The 22,348-nt window shown below is 43.8% G+C and overlaps 1 protein-coding gene across 1 annotated transcript in view; it reads left to right on the top strand.

Annotated features, from left to right (window-relative positions):
* The window catches only part of LOC124723077 (relaxin receptor 1), a 414,738-nt gene that overhangs the window by 154,277 nt on the left and 238,113 nt on the right, over nucleotides 1-22,348 (top strand). The window contains exon 9 of the mRNA XM_047248253.1: nucleotides 1,516-1,587. Coding sequence (XP_047104209.1) covers nucleotides 1,516-1,587 — 72 coding nt within the window. The remainder of the gene's footprint in view (nucleotides 1-1,515; nucleotides 1,588-22,348) is intronic.

Here is a 22,348-nt window from a genome sequence, read left to right as displayed (position 1 = left end):
TCAGACACATGCCGGAACGTGCGAAAGAGTGCGGCAATCTATGATGCGGAGCGTGAACGCGTACGTTGCATCCCATGGAGGCCACTTTGAACATCTGTTGGGACGTGGATGCGATGCAGCTCTATACTGTTTTCCGGGACGATATGCTTTCGTTGCACGCACACCGTCCATTTCCGGACACACGTTCCTAGGACTTTTTTTCTCCGCTTTCTGTCGGGAATTCGTCATTTGTCGGTTATATTAACATGCACCCTGTATAAAGCGCATCGGACGATGCGGGAAACAGTGCAATCGTTATCGTAATGCGTAAACGGAGCGATTTATCTGTCATCTAGAAAGGTATGATCATTGGATTTCGGGCCAAGGGTGGAAGCATTTCCGAAACTGGTAAGTTTGTAAACTATTCTCGTGCCGTCGTGGTTAAACATGCCGTTCATGGCAAAACAGCGCTATCCAAAAACGGCGCCGAGGCAACTTTGGTGCACCGCAGGCCGTAGATTACAGGGGTGAAGGAAGATGCGGATACGTGTATGGACGAGTACACGTGCAATTCTTGACCAGCTGACTGGCCCTATGAACCAAGCGGCTACGAACAGTGTCTCCTCAACGACTGTTCAGCGAACGTTTCTGTGTATGGGCTCCGCAGCAGGCGCCTGGTTCTATGCACCCATGCTGACTGCTGTTCTGCAGCAACGAAGGCTGGAATTTGAAAGCCTATACCGCTAATGTGGGTCCACTGAGTGGTGACAGGTGGCCTTTTCAGATGAATCACGTTTTATGCTCCATCGGATAGATGGCCATTGACGTTTATGGTGTGAAACGTCTGAAAACTGACATCCTGCAACAATTGTCAGAAGCGTCCAGGCTGGAGGATGGCCTAGGGATGTTTCCTTTGCATTCCCTGGGTGATCTCGTCATTCTGGACGGCACAGTGGATCAACACAAATACGCATCCACCCCCACATGCAGTTCATTTTTCCTCGGCACGATGGCATTTACCAGTAGGACAATGCAACGTGTCCCACAGTTCACAGAGTACGTGCGTGGTTCGAAGATCACCAGGATGAGTTTACCCTACTCGCCTGGACAACAGCCTCCCCGACAATCGAGAGTCTGTGGGACCACCTCGATCGAGCTATTCGCGTCGTGGACCCGCAACCGAGAAACCTAGCTCAGGTGACCACGGTATTGAAGTCGACATGGCTACACATCCCTGTCGGTACCTTTCAGGACCCCACTGACTCTTCCTGCACGTCTCGCAGCAGTCCGCGCTGTAAAAGGTGGTTAATCCGGCTTATGACAGTTGGTCACACTAATGTGACTGGGCAGCGTAGCAATACACGACCTGGCGAGTGAACGAGTAGAACAATCTAGTCTCATTTGTATTATTCGTACTTATTTGCATTTAATTTTTATGCGTAGGAAAAACTACATTACTATTCATATCATAATGGCGCAAGGCATCGTAAGACGCAGATGTATTTGTGTTAACAGATGGCTCTCGTTTGTTTTCAGAGATATATCAGAGAACCAGCTCACGACGCTACAGAACAGAGTGTTCTTACCACTCGCGACCCTCAGCAGATTGTAAGTATTGCGCACGAAACTCCAAACATTTTTTAAATTAAATTGTATCTTACAATTATTCCTTAGTTCTCGCTTGTTACATTGTTAAAAAAGGCCTTCTGGGCTGTAACAATTAACCTTTCGCTGCTTGACAGGCCTCATGAAAGACTAGTGACCGTAGGACAATGAAACTTTGTGAAAACATTTGTAAGATATGCAGAAGAGAAATAACATAGAAATCATTAAAAGAAACACATTCTAATTTCCACATGATAGGGTAACATTTGTTAATTCTGTGCTACATTTACGTTCTAGCTTACAAACGTTGCTCAGTGTGATGATAATGCGCATCCACGACAACCTAGAAACGCACTAAAGATACCATTTCACAAAAGTTCTCAGCGCTTTTCGAACAGTGGACCATGGAATGTCCAGCTGTCGTTACACAGCTCGTACACTATTTGAAGATCACTGATTTCATCCACCAGTCTCAGCCATGGAAGTAGTAACTTCTTCAACAATTTCTGGTGTAAATGGTCATCGGCCTCTCTCAGGAGCAATTCCCAAATGGCCAGTTAATTCAAACTTCCCAATCATATTCTTCAATCCCTGTGTGGAAAGAGAAACTCTCCGTATTACTTTAATGCGTCGATGCTCGCGAAGAGCAACAGCACTATTTCTGCTGTTTTGATAAAAAAGCTTTACGAGTAACGCGCTGCTCATCTAGTCCAGACATATGTTGACTGTCTGCAACTGTGATGACCAGTGATGTTTGCCGGCCGATGTGGCCGTGCGGTTAAGGGGCGCTGCAGTCTGGAACCGCAAGACCGCTACGGTCGCAGGTTCGAATCCTGCCTCGGGCATGGATGTTTGTGATGTCCTTAGGTTAGTTAGGTTTAACTAGTTCTAAGTTCTAGGGGACTAATGACCTCAGCAGTTGAGTCCCATAGTGCTCAGAGCCATTTGAACCATTTTTGAACCAGTGATGTTTGTGGTTCCATCCTACGTCACCGTACCAGTACCAGCGTCTAACTGCAAGTCATTACTAACAACGCAAATCCTGCAGTGCGCAGTCTGAACATCATTCCTATAAAGTTTGGAACCCGTATGGTAAGTAGTTTTCCGCCTACACTGATTAACGTAGCGAAAGTTTAATTATAACTATCTTGTACTTTGTAGGGTGAAGCATAAGCTGTTATGAACATTTGTGAGAAGTTAAAGCTGTGTACTGGGCCGGAACTCGGAATTTCTACTTGTGTGATGAGATACCAGTGACGTGGTGAAGCTTCTAGGCTTGCACAGAGAGCACAATTGGCTGCGCACTGCATAAGAAAGGCAAGGATCCAGTTTCGATTCGCGGTCCTGCTCCGGCTCACAGATTTAACACGAGATAAGTGATCAACAATGCTTGACCCAGAAATAATATAAATATTGCAGGGGAGCATATTTTTGAAATTAGGGAATTTCTGGTTTCTTGTATAACGATTAGTAGAGAAAGGTAGGATAACGTGTCAAGGGGGAAAAGTGTCTGTTGCAATTTTTTGCCCTCAACAGCGCTGCCGACTACCCGGATGTGGTCAGGTTAGTTCTAACATGTAAGACGAGACATTTATATTATTCTTGTTACCTCAGTTAAACGTATTACTTTCTTACAATATCAGTGTTGAAACAAGGTCTTTTGGCTTGCAAATTCAGTTCCTTTTTGTTTCTTTCGGTGTGACAGTTTCATCTGTGAATCACAAATGGCGACATGGCATCCATTCGGGAAAGGTGGCCACACTACTCTTCGGGAAATGCGGCCTAGGTGACCATTTTTCCCAACAGTTCATTTTTAATCTACTTTCTCCGATAAGAGATATTTACGTCAATATACCACCCTTAATAGTACAGATTGATTTCTAAATAATTTTATATACAAAGCTATCATCCATTATTTTATCCCTTTGTGATGGTTTTCAGTTAATTACTTGTTGTTGTTGTGGTCTTCAGTCCTGAGACTGGTTTGATGCAGCTCTCCATGCTACCCTATCCTGTGCAAGCTTCTTCATCTCCCAGTACTTACTGCAACCTACATCCTTCTGAATCTGCTTAGTGTATTCATCTCTTGGTCACCCTCTACGATTTTTACCCTCCACGCTGCCCTCCAATGCTACATTTGTGATCCCTTGATGCCTCAGAACATGTCCTACCAACCAGTCCCTTCTTCTTGTCAAGTTGTGCCACAAACTCCTCTTCTCCCCAATTCTATTCAATACCTCCTCCTTAGTTATGTGATCTACCCATCTAATCTTCAGCATTCTTCTGTAGCACCACATTTCGAAAGCTTCTATTCTCTTCTTGTCCAAACTATTTATCGTCCATGTTTCACTTCTATACATGGTTACACTCCATACAAATACTTTCAGAAACGACTTCCTGACGCTTGAATCTATACCCGATGTTAACAAATTTCTCTTCTTCAGAAACGCTTTCCTTGCCATTGCCAGTCTACATTTTATATCTTCTCTACTTCGACCATCATCAGTTATTTTGCTCCCCAAATAGCAAAACTCCTTTACTACTTCAAGTTTCTCATTTCCTAATCTAATTCCCTGACTATCACCCGACTTAATTCGACTACATTCCATTATCCTCGTTTTGCTTTTGTTGATGTTCATCTTATATCCCCCTTTCAAGACACTGTCCATTCCGTTCAACTGCTCTTCCAAGTCCTTTGCTGTCTCTGACAGAATTACAATGTCATCGGCGAACTTCAAAATTTTTATTTCTTCTCCATGGATTTTAATACCTATTCCGAATTTATCTTTTGTATCCTTTACTGTTTGTTCAATATACTGATTGAATAACATCGGGGACAGGCTACAACCCTGTCTCACTCCCTCCCCAACCACTGTTTCCCTTTCGTGCCCCTTGACTCTTATAACTGACATCTGGTTTCTATGCAAATTTTAAATAGCCTTTCGCTCCCTGTATTTTACCCCTGCCACCTTCAGAAACTGCTATTGAAACCGTCTATGGACTGTTATAACTGACCTAATACAAAAATCCGATCCAAAACAGTCTTCTGCAGTCGTCTGGTATTGTTTCAGGTTCTATGGAACGAAGATGTTTAGATAATATGTCTGGAAATGAGAGCAACAAACAAGGGATCCTATTGCCACGGAAATTCGTCTTAAGGTGGTAAAGAATGATAAGATGCATTCTCATGTTACGCAATAAGCTGGAATGAAGAGTTCTAGGAAAAAACAGGGATGCAGTAGGTGGTAAAAAGATTGTGGCCATCTTATGGAGCACATTCAGTAACGAACAAGAACGAGAAAACCTTGATTATGTTTGTTGAATAACTTAGTAACATCATTAAAACACTGTAAGGTAAACATTTTCATCTTGCACATCATATTTGTAACGTGGATGAAACTGTTGTTAGTTCAGTCCACGAACAGCAAATTGTTTTCATTAAAACGAAGGTCTGGCCTGTGATGTTACTTCACCATTTTCGGAGTATGTAGGTCCGCACTGTATACATTGCGCTGCTATCTTGGGAATAATGGTCACTATGTAAGCCTTCACAAAAATGCATATACACTATCTAATCAAAAGAAACCGGACACCTATTAGTGGACATTAATATGGAGTGTGTCCTTCGTTCGCCTCTACGTCGGCCTGCTCTCTGATGGAGACACTGAGAGTGAGATGTCTGAACGTCTATAGAGGAATGGCTGCCCATTCTTCCTCAAGAGCCGAATCCTGAGATGATAGTGATGTTGGACACTGGGATCTGGAGCGAACTCGAAGTTCTAAATCCCACAGGTGCTCCACTGGGTTCACGTCTGGCATCTGGGCAAGATACTCCAGCAAAGGAATGTTGTTGGCCACAAACTACTACCTCGCAGATACTATTTCATGACAGAGTGCATTGTCAAACTGGTACAAACAATCATCGTCCCTAACTAGTCCTCTACTGTACGCCATACACAATGCTGTAAGATGTGTTCATATTCTTCCGCATTTAGCGAATTCTTGAATGCAATAACGATCCCACAACCTAACAACGAAACGCATCGCCATACCGTAACACAACCTCCTCCGTATTTCATTGTTGGCACTACACGTGATGGCAGCTAACGTTCTCCAGGCATTCGCCGAATCCAAACTTTTCCTTCGTATTGCCACAGATTATAATTTGAGTCATTACTCCAAATCACCCATTTCCAGTCGTACAGTGTCCAGGGTCTTTGCGCTTTACACTATATCATGCATCGATATGCACTGACTACAGAAATGTGCGGCTTATGAGGAGCTGTTTGACCATTGTACCTCCTTTTTTTAACTCCCTAAGCACAGTAATTGTGCTATATTGACTGTTGGTAGTACTATGGAGTTCACAAGGGATTTATTCCTCTGATTTCACATGATTTTGTACAGCTACCCACCGCAATGCTCTACGGCCCCTTTCTATCGATAAGGTCTGCCGGATCATGGTTTAGCTGCGGTTGTTCCTTCGCTTTTTCACTTCATAGCTACATCACTAATAGTCTACTTGGAGACTTTAGAAGGGTTGGGAAGTTCCTGATGGATTTGTTATGGAGGTAACTTTCAATGACTAGTCCACGTTCGAGTCAATGAACTCTCGTGACCGACCCTTCTTTTCTGTTGCTCCTTGTTTACTGACAACACAATACCCCCCCTTTCCTTTTATGCTGGTGGATCTGGCTCTCGTGACATCTCGTGGTCATTTCCGCTTACAATGCGTTGTCTGGATACTTTTCACTGGGTGGTGCAGGTGTTACTCGCCATATATATTTTTTTAACACTTGGTTCAAGATTCATGAAAGAAGATTGTATACATGGAAGAACCCTGGAGATACTAGAAGGTACCAGATAGATTATATAATGGTAATACAGAGATTAAGGAACCAGGTTTTAAATTGTAAGACATTTCCGGGGGCAGATGTGGACTCTGACCACAATCTATTGTTTGTGAACTGTAGATTAATACTGAAGGAACTGCAAAAAGGTGGGAATTTAAGGAGATGGGACCTGGATAAACTGACTAAACCAAAGGCTGTACAGAGTTTCAGTAAGAGCATAAGGGAACAATTGACAGGAATGGGAGAAAGAAACACAGTAGAAGAAGAATGGGTAACTTTGAGGGATGAAGTATTGAAGGCAGCAGAGGATCAAGTAGGTAAAAAGACGAGGGCTAGTAGAAATCCTTGGGTAACAGAAGAAATATTAAATTTAATTGATGAAAGGACAAAATATAAAAATGCAGTAAATGAAGCAGGCAAAAAGGAATATGAACGTCTCAAAAATGAGATCGACAGGAAGTGCGAAGTGGCTAAGCAGGGATGGCTAGAGGACAAATGTAAGGATGTAGAGGCTTATCTCACTAGATGTAAGATCGATACTGCCTACAGGAAATTTAAAGAGATCTGTGGAGAAAAGAGGATCGCTTGTATGAATATCAAGAGCTCGGATGGAAACCCAGTTCTAAGCAAAGAAGGGAAAGCAGAAAGTTGGAAGGAGTATATAGAGGGTCTCTAAAAGGGCGATGTACTTGAGGACAATATTATGGAAATGGAAGAGAATGTAGATGAAGATGAAATGGGAGATATGATACTGCGTGAAGAGTTTGACAGAGCACTGAAAGACCTGAGTCGAAACAAGGCCCCGGGAGTAGACAACATTCCATTAGAACTACTGACGGCCTTGGGAGAGCGAGTCCTGACAAAACTCTACCATCTGGTGAGCAAGATGTATGAGACAGGCGAAATACCCTCAGACTTCAAGAATAATATAATAATTTCAATCCCAAAGAAAGCAGGTGTTGACAGATGTGAAAATTACCGAACTATCAGTTTAATAAGCCACAGCTGCTAAATACTAGCGCGAATTCTTTACACAAGAGTGGAAAACTGGTAGAAACCGACCTCGGGGAAGATCAGTTTGCATTCCGTAGTAATATTGGAACACGTGAGGCAATACTGACCCTGCGACTTATCTTAGAAGAAAGATTAAGGAAAGGCAAACCTGTGTTTCTAGCATTTGTAGACTTAGTGAGAGCCTTTGACAATGTTAACTGGAATACTCTCTTTCAAATTCTAAAGGTGGCAGGGGTAAAATAGAAGGAGCGAAAGGCTATTTACAATTTGTACAGAAACCAGATGGCAGTTATAAGTGTCGATAGGTATGAAAGGGAAGCAGTGGTTGGGAAGGGAGTGAGACAGGGTTGTAGCCTCTGCCCGATGTTATTCAATCTGTATATTGAGCAAGCAGTAAAGGAAACAAAAGAAAAATTCGGAGTAGGTATTAAAATCCATGGAGAAGTAATAAAAACTTTGAGGTTCGCCGATGACATTGTAATTCTGTCAGAGACAGCAAAGGACTTAGAAGAGCAGTTGAACGGAATAGACAGTGTCTTGAAAGGAGGATATAAGATGAACATCAACAAAAGTGAAGCGAGGATAATACAATGTAGTCGAATTAAGTCGGGTGATAGTCAGGGAATTAGATTAGGAAATGAGACACTTAAAGTAGTAAAGGAGTTTTGCTATTTGGGGAGCAAAATAACTGATGATGGTCGAAGTAGAGAGGATATAAAATGTAGACTGGCAATGACACGGAAAGCGTTTCTGAAGAAGAGAAATTTGTTAACATCGAGTATAGATTTAAGTGTCAGGTAGTCGTTTCTGAAAGTATTTGTATGGAGTGTAGCCATATATGGAAGTGAAACATGGACGATAAATAGTTTGGACAAGAAGAGAATAGAAGCTTTCGAAATGTGGTGCTACAGAAGAATGCTGAAGATAAGATGGGTAGATCACATAACTAATGAGGAGGTATTGAATAGAACTGGGGAGAAGAGGAGTTTATGTCACAACTTGACTAGAGGAAGGGATCAGTTGGTAGGACATGTCCTGAGGCATCAATGGATTACCAATTTAGTTTTGGAGGGCAGCGTGGAGGGTAAAAATCGTAGAGGGAGATCAAGAGATGAATACACTAAGCAGATTCAGAAGACTGAAGACCACAACAACAACAACAACATATTTTTAATTGTAAATATTTAGTCTGATGTTATGTAGATTCAGTATATGTAAGCAGAAGGGTTCTACCAGTAACTATGATTTGGTGAACATCCAATCGCCTTTAGTGTGACCATTTTACCTCACCTCACATTTATATTGGAAAACACCCTTTCTTACTATAGCACATCTCTAGTGTTGAGGCAGATAAATGTCTATCACCTCTCGTCGTTTCCCATCCGTTCATTACTGTTGACAAGTGAAATGCTTTTTAAGGGAACTTCACGACTATAAATTACGTACATAAAGTGTGGTGATTAAAGGGGTCACAGTAATTGGGGTTCCAATTTCAGTACTCTGTACCGCATGTAGGTTTTCAGTCGGAAACCAGGAAACGTCAATATTTTCCTGAGATATTGCCCTCTTTTCTTATAACTGAAATGTCAAATATCTGATGTAAGTAACCAACGCAGTAAAATACTAAAAATATATATAGAAGGATCTACACTCCTGGAAATGGAAAAAAGAACACATTGACACCGGTGTGTCAGACCCACCATACTTGCTCCGGACACTGCGAGAGGGCTGTACAAGCAATGATCACACGCACGGCACAGTGGACACACCAGGAACCGCGGTGTTGGCCGTCGAATGGCGCTAGCTGCGCAGCATTTGTGCACCGCCGCCGTCAGTGTCAGCCAGTTTGCCGTGGCATACGGAGCTCCATCGCAGTCTTTAACACTGGTAGCATGCCGCGACAGCGTGGACGTGAACCGTATGTGCAGCTGACGGACTTTGAGCGAGGGCGTATAGTGGGCATGCGGGAGGCCGGCTGGACGTACCGCCGAATTGCTCAACACGTGGGGCGTGAGGTCTCCACAGTACATCGATGTTGTCGCCAGTGGTCGGCGGAAGGTGCACGTGCCCGTCGACCTGGGACCGGACCGCAGCGACGCACGGATGCACGCCAAGACCGTAGGATCCTACGCAGTGCCGTAGGGGACCGCACCGCCACTTCCCAGCAAATTAGGGACACTGTTGCTCCTGGGGTATCTGCGAGGACCATTCGCAACCGTCTCCATGAAGCTGGGCTACGGTCCCGCACACCGTTAGGCCGTCTTCCGCTCACGCCCCAACATCGTGCAGCCCGCCTCCAGTGGTGTCGCGACAGGCGTGAATGGAGGGACGAATGGAGACGTGTCGTCTTCAGCGATGAGAGTCGCTTCTGCCTTGGTGCCAATGATGGTCGTATGCGTGTTTGGCGCCGTGCAGGTGAGCGCCACAATCAGGACTGCATACGACCGAGGCACACAGGGCCAACACCCGGCGTCATGGTGTGGGGAGCGATCTCCTACACTGGCCGTACACCACTGGTGATCGTCGAGGGGACACTGAATAGTGCACGGTACATCCAAACCGTCATCGAACCCATCGTTCTACCATTCCTAGACCGGCAAGGGAACTTGCTGTTCCAACAGGACAATGCACGTCCGCATGTATCCCGTGCCACCCAACGTGCTCTAGAAGGTGTAAGTCAACTACCCTGGCCAGCAAGATCTCCGGATCTGTCCCCCATTGAGCATGTTTGGGACTGGATGAAGCGGCGTCTCACGCGGTCTGCACGTCCAGCATGAACGCTGGTCCAACTGAGGCGCCAGGTGGAAATGGCATGGCAAGCCGTTCCACAGGACTACATCCAACATCTCTACGATCGTCTCCATGGGAGAATAGCAGCCTGCATTGCTGCGAAAGGTGGATATACACTGTACTAGTGCCGACATTGTGCATGCTCTGTTGCCTGTGTCTATGTGCCTGTGGTTCTGTCAGTGTGATCATGTGATGTATCTGACCCCAGGAATGTGTCAATAAAGTTTCCCCTTCCTGGGACAATGAATTCACGGTGTTCTTATTTCAATTTCCAGGAGTGTATATTTATAGAGTGACGCTGCTTCGTGAAACTTGGGTCTAACACACCCGAGAAGCAAGCGTCCTTCCTTTACTCAGCAGCTACTAAGTTGCTGTGTTACTCAATACAATGTAATAAGATCAGCCTTATTTATACCTTCGTTGCTGTATTTGTATATAACCAGCTCGCTTGAAGATACTACATTCCATTTTATACGGTTATTAATATCAACGATTATTATTATTATTATTATTATTAATATTATAAGTTATCATTTTTGTTATTTTAAAAAGTGTTTACTGCAGAGACCCGAAACTCAAAACCACATTACTGTATTTAATAATTACCGAGATCTATAAGAATAGAAAATAGTTTAGGGAAAAGAGAAAATAATAGTAATGAGACTGGCGGATGTAATAGAGTTAAAGATGAGGGAGTATCCTGTTCCAAATTGGTTATAATTTTTAAAAAGAAGCTTGCATAATAATGACAAATTAAGAAATGAATGCAATAACTCTAGATATAATTAGTGTTCATGATCCTATTGCATTATTAGCTGCACACGATGAAGAACAATTTACCAATGGTAGTTCATGAGTCTGCATCCTAAGTGCTACAGCAGCCCTGGCACTAGATGTCGGAAGCTGAATAGTCGGCTTCCTCCTCTTGCCGATTCCCTTACAAATCTGCACGTTTTTTAGCACGTAAAGAGCTATCCAGTGGATATGTCTGTGGTTCTCTCTGGTCTCTTGTGCATCAAAACCTGTTTGTGTGGTAATTTCTCTTCGTGTGTTAGCAGCACTCACTGAATAAACTATGGTCTTGGAATGTGCGCAAGTCGGAGCCGCGGGTTCCTTAAGAAACCCAAGCTTCATGTCTTCCGATACATACTGAGAAAATCCCGCTCTTCGAGCCAAGTGCTGACATTAGTGAGCCAGAGGAAAGGTTCCGCCTACACGGATGTCTCTAAAGCATTGAATGAAGCATTTCAAGAAACTGGCACGAGAAACTTTTCGGAACGTTACTTGAAGACGAGTGACTGTAGAGCAGCCATTGACCTGATGCACAACGATGCCTTTTCTGCGTCCTAGTCATGATTACCCCATTACAAACTCAATCGCGAAAAAATTGACAGTTAAGTTTAACGATATTCTATTAAAAATTCATATGTTACAAGAAGTCAAACTACATGATTCCTGAATGAAATTTTCACTCTGCAGCGGAGTGTGCGATGATATGAAACTTCCTGGCAGATTAAAACTGTGTGCTGGACCGAGACTGGAACTCGGGACCTTTGCGTTTCGCGGGCAAGTGCTCTACCATCTTTTTTTTCCCTTTTTTTGCCGATCTCATTTTCTCGTAATTGTTCGTTGCATTTGTTCGGGGCGGACGCCCTATGACACCTGTTCAAGTACATCGTTGATCCGTTCACGCAGTTTTTTCTATTACAGTGGGCAGCTAACCATCTGACCGAACACTCTGAGCTACCGTGCCGGCGATTTAGCTACCCATGCACGACTTACGACCCGTCCTCACAGCTTTAATACCGCCAGTACCCCGTCTCCAACCTTCCAAGGAGGTACCTTCCAAGGAAGTCAGAAGACGAGGCACTGGCGGAATTAAAGCTGTGAGGAGATATCGTGAGTCATGCTTGGGTAGCTCAGATGGTAGAATACTTGCCCGCGAAAAGCAAAGGTCCCGAGTTAGGGTCTCGGTCCGGCACACTGTTTTAATCTGCCAGGAAGTTTTACATGATTTCTTTTATTAACTCGAATTACATATGCGTACAAATAAGGTGACAACCAAAGCGTATGGTATTTATCATAGTAGTTGTGATCATACTGGATGATTATGAACTGTTCCTTTAGCATTTCACTTTCAACAGTGAATTAACCTACTTTTCTGTTCGCTATTGTAAACGGACAGTACAGCAGAATTTCGTGTTAGAGGTGTTAAATGTGATGTGAGGTCTATCCATTAACCATGATATTAGATCTTTGTCTTTTCACATTCTCATTGAGATTATTGTCACAGCGCATGGCTTCCTTGATATGGTTAAACGATATACTATTAACAAGTGACAAGAAATACAATCAAATGTTACTTTGCAGTTGCACAATACGAATTGGTACACAACTTGCGTTTTGTTTCTTTTTGCCATGTGTTTCTTGACAACTTAGTTACATAACCGTCTTTGTGATATTTATAGAGGTGGGGTACCTTTTGTAAAAACAAAACCTATTTGGATGATACACCGCACACCAAATTAGAGTCTAACAAATTTCTACTAATGACAATCTAGTATACAGAAGAGGTGCAAGGCGACGGCACATTTTAGAGTGGTATCCATTCCCCAGCGGGATCCAAATCCCCGCCCTTCGACCTACGAGAAAGGATGAAGAAATTTTAGAGCTTAGCATCTCATCGACAAGGTCATGTGAGCTGCAACACAAGGCTCGGACTGGACAATGATGGGGGAGAAAACGGACCTTGTCTGTACAAAGGTACAACCGCGGCATTCGCCTTAAGCTACTTAGACGACCTACGGAAAAGATGAATCTGGATTCTAGGACGGGGATTGGAACCAAGATCCTAAAGAATGAGAGATTAGTGCCTCAGTCCCTGTGCTATCTGTTTAAAAGGAACCAATCGGGCGTTTGCGTTAATCCTTCCAGAGAAAGCACTGAAAGCTAAATCTGGATGGCTTGACGGGGATTTCAACAGCAGTTATGTCGAATGCGAGTCTACTCTTGTCAAAATAACATAGCCTCCAAGTCCACCCAGATTTCATTGGATTTATTAATATGAGACAATATGAATCAATCAATTTATATAAGGATGTGTAATGTGAATTGAAAACGACTCTTTCCACATCATCACGATTAATCATACAAACAATCCAAGGAGCATGAAACTGACTAACATACTGAGGACTTGGTACAAACAAGACAAACGCTGGACATACATTTGGGGCTGTGTACCCTTAATCACTGTGGCTGTGATCTGCAGCACATTGACTGAAATCATCAATAAATCTGAAATAGTTCAAAGTACTAACAGGTCTCACACCGAAATTGAGTGAAAAGGCCAAAAAAATGAACACAAACATTTTTATCTGTATGTGGCAATATATACACTGAAGAGCCAAAGAAAGTGGTACACCTGCCTAATATCGTGTAGGGCCCCCACGAGCACGCAGAAGTGCCGCAACACGACGTGGCATGGAATCGATTAATGTCTGAAGTAGTGCTAGAGGGAACTGACACCATGAATCCTGCTGGGCTGTCCATAAATCCGTAAGAGTACGAGGGGGTGGAGGTCTCTTCTGAACAGCACGTTGGGAGGCATCCCAGATATGTTCAATAATGTTCATGTCTGAGGAGTTTGGTGGCCAGTGGTAGTGTTTAAACTCAGAATAGGATTCCTGGAACCACTCTGTAGCAATTCTGGACGTGTGGAGAGTCGCATTCTCCTGCTGGAACTACCCAAGTCCGTCAGAATGCACAATGGACATGAATGGACGCAAGTGATCAGATAGGATGCTTACGTACGTGTCACCTGTCGGAGCCGTATCAAGATGTATCAGGGATCCCATATCATTCCAATCACACACATCCTACACCATTACAGAGCCTCCACCAGCTTCAACAGTCCCCTGCTGACAGCAGAATCCATGGACTCGTTAGGTTGTCTCCACACCCGTACACGTCCATCCGCGCAATACAATTTGAAACGACACTCGTCCGACCAGGAAACATGTAGTCAGTCATGAATAGTCCAACGTCGGTGTTAACGGCCTCAGGCGAGGCGTAAAACTTTGTTTCGTACAGTTAAGAAGGGTACACGAGTGGGCCTTCGGCTCCGAAAGCCGATATCGATAATGTTTCTATGAATGGTTCGCACGCTGACACTTGTTAATGGCCCAGCACTGAAATCTGCAACAATTTGCGGAAGAGTTGCATTTTTCACATTCAACGATTCTCTTCAGTCGTCGTGGTTCCCGTTCTCGCAGGATTTTCTCCGGTCGCAGTGATGTCGGAGATTTGATGTTTTACCGGATTCCTGATATTCACGGTGCACAGTCCCCACTTCATCATTACCTCGGAGATACTGTGTCCCATCGCTCGTGTGCCGACATTAACACGCTCAAGCTCACTTAAACCTTGATAACCTGCCATTGTAGCAGCAGTAACCAATCTAAAAACTGCGCCAGACAATTGTTGTCTTATATAGTCATTGCCGACCGCAGCGCCGTATTCTGCCTGTTTACATATCTCTGTATTTGAATACGCATGCCTATACCAGTTCCTTTGGCGCATCAGTGTGCATCCATATGTCTTACTACATTCAACGTTTAATGAACTGCGATGCAGTGTTATTTTCTGGAATAGCTGTATAGCACAAGTCTATTTACTCGTATCAAAATACCCATAACATCTTACTGTATAAATGTTTCCACTTACTGTAATAAAAAGTTTTGTGGAAATGACATAATGCAACACGATCAGCTAACGTTTACTTTATACTTTATCATACGCCTTGTTTCAGTCAAAACACTATCATAAAAAAACACAATATAGAAAATATAATACTTTTGAATAACGTTCAGTCACGCAGAGGTACTTATACATTCGTGTTTTAGATGCATGGGGGCAGTGAAATGAAAACCGAACACACGCCACGACGGATCCATGGAATGGTCCCATTCAAAAGTCATCGCCACCCCCGCTAAGACATTCATCCCACTGGAAAGCGAGACGATTAATTCCTGTTTGGTCGAACACGGTCTGCCGCTGACGGATCCAAAACCGCACCCACTCTGGCACTCTGCAACCCACGTCCGCTCATGTCTTTCTTCAGGTCACAAAACATATGAAAATCACACGGTGAAAGATCCAGGCTGTACGGAGGATGTAGCAGTGTTTCCCAACCAAATCGTTAAGCCGCAGCCTTCGTTCGATTGTGATTCCCCGCCCAAGGATCTTGTTTCCATGTGATCGCCGCAGTCCGTGCAGCGTACGGGCGAGGAATGTAGGCCAAGCCTGCTACACATCTGTCTGAAGGGTAGTCGAATCATAGGCGCTGGCCGTTCGATACTACGGCAGATGGACGACCACAATAGACCAACAGCCGCCTGCAACTGTGATGCGGCACAATGTCTTTCCCCTACCACAGCAGTGACAGTATCGGAAAGAAACAACCGGGGGCCCCATGCCGCGCAGAGTGAGTGTTATGGCATGTGTTAGGTTTTCATTTGACTGCCCCTTACATATATATAACGCTTGCTGTTAGCAAGAAACTTATTTATTTAGGAAAAATTATAGGAAGCAATAACGCTGCAGGTTACTGTACAGGTCTGATGTGAGTCAGGAAGTGATGACAGTATCACGACACCCGGACGATGACTGGCTTCTCGGAGACCGTGCGGCATGCAGCAGCCTAAGTACTGCCGGAGCGAAGGTGTGTGGCACTCACTATTTTCAGGCACATGACTTGCGGACAGAAATAGTCCCGCGCTGGTTGCACCTCCTGCCATCGATTGGAACGCCACTTGTTGGAGAGATTAGTGCCTGTGTGGGGCGGCGGGTTGATTATCATATTAATAATAATTAGTCATAGGAGGAAATTGGAATTATTGTAAATATTGTTTGCCGTCTTTTACGAGAGCCGGGCAACTATTTCTGTCGTCAGCCGGAAAGCGATGGAGAACATACTGACCATAGTTCCCAGTCTGCAAGTCCACATCCTTATCAAGCTCACTGAAAGAATTGTTTCTATTCTCTTTTTGCTCATCGGGACAGTACTATGATTATAAATGAAAATTTTGAGTTCTAATTGATACATATGTTTGGTAAAGTTTCACACACACAACATTGTAACGCACATTATGTTCAAACTGACAGTAAATATGTCTATCCCAAACAGCACTTTGAGCAGTTCAGGGGCGAACTCTACGGTAAGTTCCTACTAAAATGTCTTTCGCCCTGAGAACTGACAATCAAAATAAATTCTCGCCACAAAAGTGGAAAATAATTGTCACCACTAGCCACGCAGATTTGTTAACATTACGGGTGGCACACTAACAGTTACTTTTGCGAAATCTAAGAGCTCCAGGGCGATGTACAGTCCTCTCGAATTAACTTTCTATTATTACTGAAAATAAGCGTTTTGTAACAGCCTGTCTCTGACGTCATCCGAGGCAGCGCGCACTCCGGCGTTTGATTGACGCTGATTTTACAGTAGTTGGGTGCGAAGTGAAGCCTAGTCTTGCCTCTCGGGCTGTATTTATATACGTGGCGCAGTACACGGACAAGGGAACACCTGCTGTCATCCGCCCTCTGCCAACGGTAGCAGTCTCCAAACTGCCGCTTTCTCGGACACACAACAATTAACAACATTATTATGAATCAATTTAAAATCTTCGTAATTTTTCTATGCATGTAGGTAAATTGGTTAAAATCACAGAAAAAGTATTAGCTCGCCTGCATTAAAACTTTGCCTTCTAGCATTTTTAGAACGGAACTGACAGTAGAACATGACAACCTGACCTGCGACTTTAAGAGACCTTGTATTGGTTGTTATTAACATCAAGGTCCTAAAACTTGTTATAACTGTATTATTTAATAGTTTTTACCATCTGCTGTAACCAAAACTTCCTAGCTTCAATATAACAGATACTTAATCTGTTGCAAATAAAGACGTTTTTGTTCCAAATTTAGTTTTCAGTAAATTATTCGAAAACTATTAAAGGTAGCTTAATGGGGTCACGGAAGTATTGTGTTTGAGACTTGACAAATTAAACACTATTACGCTAAAACATATGTTGACAAAGTTTGAAAAAGCAACTTTAACTTTTAATTTCATTCTTAATTGTGGTGCAACACGCTTGTGTAAGCGCAGACGCGTTATAGTGACGTGGTGCTACTAGTAGTGAACTGGGGTAAGTCCGGGCACACTCACTCGGTTCTGTATCTCTCAAACGACACAGCGCTTGTTTTGGCACACCTGAAGTGGTGGCATCGTAAGTCCCGGCCATAACAGTAGCGTTGTTGTGCTGACTTGCAAACTGGCACTGTTGTCGTAGTACAGGGGACGGTCAAAAATATGGAAACACCAAAAACACAACGCATTACTTTGCCTAATAAGGTGTATGAAAACGTTTGGTATTCAAAACTGCTTCCGGTCGTTTAGTAATGGATAAACACAACACCTGTGTGGTTTTCAAGGGAATCTTATAAATTCATCATGCAATTTCAGATAATAATGATGGAGGTGTGCAGCGATCATGCGCATGCTCCCCTCTCTTCAAAGTAGACCACAAAGACTCAATAATATTGAGATCTAGTGACTGTGGTGGTCAAGGGAGATGGAATAATTCATCCTCGTGCTCACAAAAACCAGTCATGGACTATGCGAGCTGTGTTAATAGAAGCTCTGTCGTCTTGGAACACAGTATCACCATTTGGGAACAAACATTTTACCATAGGATGGACCTAATCAGCCAAAATGTTCACATAATACTAAGGAGTAATACTACCTTGCACAGTAACCATGGGGCTGGGGGAATACCACCATATGGCTGCCCAAATCATCAGCGAACCTCCACAATGTTCCACTCTTGGGACGTAAACTCGACCAAAAGTTGGGAACAGTGTGAAACAAGATCCATCCGACCAAATGACCTCCTTCTATTGCTTCATATTCCAAGTTTTATGCTTTCGGCACTAGGTTTTCCTGTTACGGCCATTTTTATCACTGATTAGTAGTTTTCAAATTCCAGCTCTTCTTGCAATTCTTTGTTTGTGGAGCTGTCTTCCTGTTATTTTGGTGTTGCCAAGGTTCGCGAGTGCCACATTCAGTTCTGCTCTGACTTTTGCAACTGTCGTTCTCTTATGTTTTGTCAAAATCGTCTTCAATGACCGTCCGTCACGAGCATTCAACTCACAGTTTCGTTCGCGTTGTGACGTAGCGGATGATGTTTCTTCCGCTTTCCGTGTGAGCAGTATAAAAATTCAATACGGTACCTTTTGAAACACCACGCACTTCAGCTACCTTGATTAAGGAAACACCCGCAATTTTTCCACATTCGAATTCACTTAGCTCCGACATAATGCACTCACAGCTACACGAACACTGTTCTGACCATGATGAGGACACTGCACATTCTGTTCGTGATGAAATAGATTATCACAACCCGCAAGCTTGGCTGGCATAAGTATTTATATTCAAGTATGCATTTTCCGCGTTGTTTCCATATTTTTATTTGATGGCTGTACCTGACTTGCAGACGACTGAGCCGATAGCGGACGACGCCTGAATATAGGCCACCCGCGGGACGCGGGTGTGCGTACAGTTGCGGTCTGGTTGGGGAGTATCTGTGGATACGGCCATTTCACACAATGTAAGTTACCGGAAGCAATATTACACACCCCTTTAAAAGAGCATATTGATCGTTTTATAACGTTACAGATAGTGTAAAGCTGGTACCAGGTAGTCCTGTGACCCACCATCGTTGACATAACTGATGGTGGTGAAATGTCGAGGTCGTATGGAATGAGCCCAATAAAATGGGCTGAAGGGACGTGACAGAATTATAGAAAGGTTCTGCACGTCTTTAATGGGGCTAATAACTCAGAAACTGGACATGAAATAACACTATACATGTAGTTCGGCCTGAACAGCCCCGCTGTGTGCGGAGGGTGTAGTTAGTGGCAGAGCGCCCGCATCTCGTGGTCGTGCGGTAGAGTTCTCGCTACCCACGCCCGGGTTCCCGGGTTCGATTCCCGGCGGGGTCAGGGATTTTCTCTGCCTCGTGATGGCTGGGTGTTGTGTGCTGTCCTTAGGTTAGTTAGGTTTAAGTAGTTCTAAGTTCTAGGGGACTGATGACCATAGATGTTAAGTCCCATAGTGCTCAGAGCCATTTGCACCATTTTTTACTGGCAGAGATGATAAGTGGCGGTTTGAAGGTGTTTTCCATACCAGGACTTTGATCCGTTCATTCAGGTTACCCTGAACGTTAACCTAAAAGTTTATTTAAAATTTGGAGATGGATAAGAGTTGGGCTTTCTTCTGTCTCTTTCTAATCAGAATAATGCGGATACTCCCGTCTTCCAAGATCACAGTACTCATGTTCACAGAGCTGCACGAATACGTTCCTGGTTTGAGTAATTCTCAACATCTGCGCAGTCTGATAGCACAATAGGATCTGATCAGCAATGAGTGGCTTCCGTTGGATCTACCACACCTGAAGGAGCTTGTGGACTCTCCTCATCGCCGAATTCAGGCCATTTCATGGCTAGAGGTAGTGTTTCACGATATTAGCGTGCTGCTTCACAGGTGCCAGATCTTTTGGCCATTGTGATTGTGGTACGTTCGTTTCGTTATCGATGTTACATAATGTTATAGTGTTGTCAGTATGTAACGAGACCGCCATTGTTGCACTATATTGCCGTGAGCTACGCTGCGTGCACTGTGGTGCAGCGGTAAACGTTGTTGGTTGGCGAGCTGCGGGTCTCCAGTTCCAATCCAATAAATAATACATATTTGTTTTTTATAAGGGCCGATTAAAAAGTTTTTGTTTGAGAGCGTTGCTACAGCGTATATGTATCGTAGTGCGACTCCTACGCTGGATTACAAGCACCGACATGTAGATAATGGATTAGTGTGGCATTTGTGACTTTTCGACGTGTGTACGGTAAATGCGGAAATGTGAACTATGGCGACGTTATTACCGAATGCGTTCAAAGAGGACCAATGTGCTGTTTTTCGTTGTTTATTTATTTATTTTTTGCTATCGAACTGGCATTGGCAGAGTTCTCTCGGAGAATGAAGAATTTCTGTGAGGCAGTGTATCTTTCAAAAACCACCGACGAGTGGTGCTGCTGCTTCATGATAACTCACATTGCCATATCGTAAATCTCGTAACACGGAAGTAGCGCCAACTCAAGTGTGAGACACTCGAGCAGCCGCCCTCTAGTCCTCATCTCTACCGATGCGATTATCACGTCTTCGGTTCCTTAAAAATGGCCTTGAAAGACCGATTATTCCTATTGGACGAGGATGTGCAGCAGGCAGTTACGGACTTCTTCACGTAGCAGGGCAAGGAGTTTTACCAAACGGATATCTTCAACCCCGTGTCTCGGTAGGATGATTGCCTCAACTCTCTAGGCGAATTTGCCTGATTGGCGTAGCAATTCTGGATAGTACATCTTTCAAACGGAAACATTTAAATCGCCCCTTATAGTATTTACCATTCCTAGAAAATTCTAGAAATTTCTAATATTTGTACAGGTTCAATATTCAGGAATATTCGAAGTTTGTATAAACAGCAGCACTCTTCGTTCAGGCGGCAGTTCAGTTCCGGCTGTACGTTGGTTTCCATAATCAACATGCTTGCATTACTAGGTGCTGTGCTTCACTGACGATCCTGCTTTCGGTTCAAATGGCTCTGAGCACTATGGGACTTAACTGCTAAGGTCATCAGTCCCCTAGAACTTAGAACTACTTAAACCTAACTAACCTAAGGACATCACACACATCCCTGCCCGAGGCAGGATTCGAACCTGCGACCGTAGCGGTCGCGCGGTTCCAGACTGTAGCGCCTAGAACCGCTCGACCACTCCGGCCGGCCTTGCTTTCGGATTTGGACTTGAGTATGGTAACGACGTCGCATTGTTTGGTGTAGATAACGGCTACTTCGAAACACCTGCATCACTGTGGCCTCAATTAGACAACGTAAAAGCCGTCGCCTACACGGACATGAACCGGAATACACTGAGGTGACACGAGTCATGGGATACTGATAAGCACATACACAAATGGCGGCAGTATCGCGTGCACAAGTATAAAAGGGCAGTGCACTGGCGGAGCTATCTATCGTGGCTAAGATAGTGCGTTCAGTATGCCGTTCATAGTAACTTACACGATTATCATTTCCTTATCGATTATTAGGCTTCCTCGTGTATTACCCCTATTTGATTTTATGTTTTTTTTTGTTTTTTTTTTTAAACCTAACAAGAGGTCCTGTTCCTCCTGCAAACGAACTTCACTAATTCCCATTATATGGAACTTGAACCCATCCATTTCCCTTTTTAAATTTTCTAACACGCCTGCCCCATTAGGGAATCCAACATTCCACTCTCCGACCCGTAGAAGGTGAGCTTTGCTTACGGTGTTTCAAGATTTAGCCACTACTATAATTCCATTTCGTCTCCTTTCAGGAGTGTTAGTATATTACGTTGATGTTTGATTATAGCATGTATCTCGTACTGTATGTATTGAACACGAAAACAAATAAGTACATTTAAATCCACCACATCTTCTCAGAGATGCACGTCACATTAATGTTATTTAGTTGCACAACAAATTGGCCTGAAATTTCGTCTAAACGCCTTCAGAGAAACATTACTTTTCCGGATTTTGTCGTTACTACGTGAACAAACACACTGCATCCAGTTCAAAAAAAGCTTTCCTCTTTCACCAATCTGTTACTAATTCCATCTCACTTCGGCGATCTTCTGTTCAATGGTTCAAATGGCTCTAAGCACTCTGGGACCTAACATCTGACGCCATCAGTCCCCTACACTTACAACTACTTAGCCCTAACTAACCCAAGGACATCACACAAAATCATGCCCCATGCAGGATTCGAACCTGCGACCGGAGCAGCAGCGCGGTTCCGGACTGAAGCGCCTAGAACCGCTCGGTCACAACGGACGGCGGAAATCATTACAGTCATACTTTAATAATGTGTAATTGAGCCCCTGGAATTGATAACCGCCTGGATTCGGTTAATAAGTGAGTCCATAAGGCTGTGTAGGTACGTCTCATTCACGTTAAGCCACTCGCT

This window comes from Schistocerca piceifrons, chromosome X (genome assembly GCF_021461385.2).
Source record: "Schistocerca piceifrons isolate TAMUIC-IGC-003096 chromosome X, iqSchPice1.1, whole genome shotgun sequence".
NCBI classification, from domain to species: domain Eukaryota; kingdom Metazoa; phylum Arthropoda; class Insecta; order Orthoptera; family Acrididae; genus Schistocerca; species Schistocerca piceifrons.
Note: the sequence above shows the minus strand (reverse complement) of the source record. Positions and strands in the feature narration are given on the sequence as shown.